Source organism: Arachis hypogaea, chromosome 15 (genome assembly GCF_003086295.3).
Source record: "Arachis hypogaea cultivar Tifrunner chromosome 15, arahy.Tifrunner.gnm2.J5K5, whole genome shotgun sequence".
Taxonomy (NCBI): domain Eukaryota; kingdom Viridiplantae; phylum Streptophyta; class Magnoliopsida; order Fabales; family Fabaceae; genus Arachis; species Arachis hypogaea.
The window spans coordinates 8,099,066-8,103,383 of NC_092050.1; the positions used below are offsets into that span (position 1 = coordinate 8,099,066).

The 4,318-nt window shown below is 34.3% G+C and overlaps 1 protein-coding gene across 1 annotated transcript; it reads right to left on the bottom strand.

Moving 5' to 3' along the window:
- Positions 1 to 747: 747 nt before the first annotated feature.
- LOC112748572 (uncharacterized acetyltransferase At3g50280) lies at positions 748 to 2,504 on the bottom strand. The gene has a single exon (XM_025796800.3). The coding sequence runs from the start codon at positions 2,291 to 2,293 to the stop codon at positions 935 to 937; it is 1,359 nt and encodes a 452-aa protein (XP_025652585.1). The 5' UTR covers positions 2,294 to 2,504; the 3' UTR covers positions 748 to 934.
- Positions 2,505 to 4,318: the final 1,814 nt, after the last annotated feature.

The following is a 4,318-nucleotide window of genomic DNA, read 5'->3' on the forward strand; positions in this document are numbered from 1 at the left end:
TGTTTTTGCATATACATTTTTTGTATATATTTTATTTTTAATATTAAAATTAATAGATTAAAAGTAAAAAATATTAAAAATTATACCATAAATAAAGTATAATTAAAAAATTTGTATAAAACGAATTGTTCAAGTATCATTTTCCATTTAGAGATGGACCCTACCAATGGAGGCAGATCATAAATCCATGTGGCAGCTGAGTAAGATTAGATCGATATTATAAGTGGTACAAAGTATTCCATTTGTCTTTTTTCAAGAATTAGTCAATGCTAATAGATTAGTAAAATTTTTTATTTTTAATTAATAATATTTAAAAATATTTAAAAGTATTGATTAATATAAAATTAAATTATTGACCTTGAAATTTTTATATTTAAAAATATTAGTTAAAGATATGATGTTGGAAAATTGAATTAAAAATATTAAATTATTTATTAAAAATGTAAATTAATATAAATTAAAATTATTAATTTTAAATTTTTTTAATTAAAAATTAATTAAATATTAATAAAAAGGGACAAAAAATATTAGTTTTTTAATTTATTTACAAATATATATCACTATTTGTTATATTATTTTAATTTTTCGTAATATCTCTTACACAATCAATTAAAAATTAATTAATCATGAATTAAAACTCCATTAAAAGATTTGTCACACGCAAAACTAAATTTAAATCACCGATACTTGTTTATAAGACATATAAAAGTGAACTCAATTTAATGCAACTAATTTATACGTACGGCAGAACAGAAATTATCATTGATCACTCGTTTTATTCATGATTGGATGTAATATGATGTTCGATCCACTTAGCTAACTTAGATCCATGTTGCACTTTATTCATCAATGACGAGGGTGTGGATGATTGACGAGTTAAACACTTAAACACTTAAACATAAGATAATGACTTTAATTAATTGATAGAAAAAGTTCAATTTGTTATTAGGCGGCGGAGCGAGGCGGCATCCATGAATTCACAGTCATTACCCATAGCTTCCAATATCTCATAGGAAAGACAAACCTCAATGTCAACACCATCTTCCGCCCCAGCAAAAACCGTTATCTTACCATGGCTCTTGTTCCCGGCTCCGCTTCTCACCGCCACCGGTTTCCCCCACCCGAAATCATTCCCATAAACATCAAACCTTGGCGAACTGCTTGTCACTAAAGCATTGCCAGCCATGCCTCCCTCCGTCAGAAGCCTAGGGTTCTTCACCCAACCCCTATAATAACTCTTCATCTTCTCCTCCGTGTGCAAATCAACTATCTTTCTCATCTCCAACGCACCCTTTCCAAGCCCTCCTTCTAGAAGCTCTTTAACCTTCATGCTCACTGTTCCGTCCTGCACCGCATTCCCAAAATAGTTTTCCGCCAATGCCGGACTCTTCATTCTCCCCCTACCACCTATCAGCAACCTGTAATTCACCTCTTCTTCGGGCTCAAGACCCTGGTTCCGAACCACGGATCTCCACAGGTGAGTCAAAAGCGCTTGCAGCGAAGATATTTTGTTTTTGCTTTCGCCTTCAAGTTCTGCCTTGGCTTTTGTCTTGAGTTCAGCGATCTTGTCTTTACTGAAATGGAAAACTCTCTCGCGTTGCAGTTCTGAGACGAAACCGTAGTAACCACTTTGGATCATCTTCTCCTTCGTCAAAGGAACCCGTATGGCAGACGCGGAGCAGCCATGGCCGCTGTCAAGGAACCAGCGTTCAAGCACGGGAGGCTTGGACAATTTTTCCGAACCACGTGAGATCTCAGCCCAAGAGTTCATGAAATGCCAAAAGGAAGTTCCGTCTCCAACAACGTGGTTCATGGTGCACCCGATGAAGTAACCGTCGTTGAGCTCCGTGACTTGAACCGCCAACAACGGCTTGGTTGTTCCTTCGTGGTTTCTAACCCTGTTGAGCGGGAACAAAGAGTGCACAAAGCGTGGAGTGTAAACGGAACTAACGATATCGTTAACGGAGTAGTCATCCGCAACTGCATGGACAAACAATGCTCCGGAGTTGTTGCAAATAACGGAAACGGAGGAAGTGTTGTCGTCATGTTCCGTAACGGAAAGGCGGCCCGCAAGCGGTGGGAAGAAAGAAAGGGTGGATGAAAGGGAATGTTTGAGGTGTTGGATTATGATCGGTGGAGTGACCGGGTCGTTACGGTAGAGGAGGCCCTTTTGAATGGGATCAACTAGGAGGAGTTGGAGATCCCATGGAGTTAACTGAATCTCCTCCTCCACCGTTGAAGCTTTGTTTGCTGCATGGATTGTACTTGTTGAAATGACTTTCACACTTGCCATATCTATGTGTCACAAAATCTAAATATGCTTATGATGTTTTGTCATAGACTTAGTGGTATATATATATATATATATATATTAGTTTTTAAACGAAAAATGAAAATTAAACCATATTTTTATTTTATTTTATTTTATTTTTATTTTTGCGTGAAGCGGATGTGGGGTTAGTTTTAGACTACTTATAGTTAGCGCGGATGAACATATAGTATATAGGGTGCGTCTGGCCGTCTGGGTATGAGAATGAAATTAAATAAGATAATACATAAATAGTGATATATAAGAATTAGTGTTATTATATTTTATTTAATGATAAATTAAATATAAGAGAGAATTAATTATAAAAGTAATTTATTTTTTTATGAATTTAAGTTTGATGCATTATTAGTCATTATAAGATCTTTATTTATTTGTGACAGTTTTTTTTTATTTGTAGAGGTTTATAACCCCACTAAATAATTTGTAGGGGTTTCTAAAATTCCAAAATTTGAGATGCCACGAGTTCTTTTATGAAAATTTTTAAAAAGTTTCACAATCTATTCGATGGGAGATTTCGTGTGTGTTTAGTAGGAGTTTTATATTAGACTTTTGTGGTGATTTTAAATCACTTTTGTAGTAGTTTAAAACCTCTACAAATTGATTTTTTAATTTAACAAAAATTAACTATTTTGTGCGGTTTTCAAACCTACACAAACATTATAATTATTTATTTATTTTTAATTTCAAATCATTCATTAATCTCATATCATTTACATATTCTCAAATTAGAAATTTATTTTTTAATATTAAAATTTAAAAACTAAATCTTTTATAACACAATTCTTCAATATTTGACATAATTCTATATATAAAATCATTCTCTGAATGCCAATTTCTATCACAAAACAAAGCTAACTTCTTTATTTGAATCAGCAATAATTAATGAAAAAAATACAGAATCCAAATATGATATATTACACAATGATCACCATTGTCAGGCATTATTATATATAATATATTATGAGTCTAGATCATTCTAAAGCAACTCAGATCAGAAACAATAAAGATGCAATAGCAATACAAACAACAGCTATGGTAGCAATAATTGAACCTTGTTCAAGTGATTTCTGTAAACTTGTTCTTGAGAAATGCTGGTAAGCCAAATACACTGCAATCAATAATGAAATGATAGCACCTTCTTTTGTGTCCCTGACAAAGACAATAACATTGAATCGTTTTATGAAGAAAATGCAATGGCTTGATGAACTCAAAACCCAAAAGGATGGATTTACTTACCTAAATCTCATGACCTCATAAGAGGAAAGGATGACCAAGAGAAGTGCTAGAAATGGCAACTCAAGTTCACCTTGAAATAAAGATCTAGCAGAAAATTCTTCATTCAATTAGTTTTTGAAAGTATGAAGAACAAAATAAACAGGAATTATTTGCATTATTTACAGCAAAAATAAGATATTAAAGAGGTTTTACGTGAAAAAGCCGGTTCCTACATTCTCCCCTCCTAATTAGGAATTTTGTCCCCAAAATTCAAATCGCGTGATATATTCTCCACGAAGCGTTCTACTACCAACGTTGTCAACCTAAACAAGTCGTCACAGCATCTCATCCACCGTCATCCTACCGTGTCGATGTTCCCTCTTGCCTTCCGCTGCGTCACTCTGATTATTGTCATTAAGAATCTGGATTACTCAGCCACATCCATCAAAAGCCTCCTTTTCCATTGGTCCCTCTAACGAATCTCTAAGTTCTACCAAACTTATGACAACCTTCCGTAAGATAAAACTAAGCCAACTAGGTCCTAATAATATATCATAACAACTTTATATGCTTACCTCTCATTAGCGGATCTGACTCTGTAACCTCCTTTGCATCCATAGTGAATATTCGGCCTGGTTGCTGACTCCTACCCACATCTCGGTTCCTCCCACGGCGGCAATGCATGGATATATGTCCAGGACGCCCACAAGTATAGCACTGACGACTTTTTCTCATTTGGTGGAACTGAGTATGTTGTCCCTTTTGAAGTTTCCT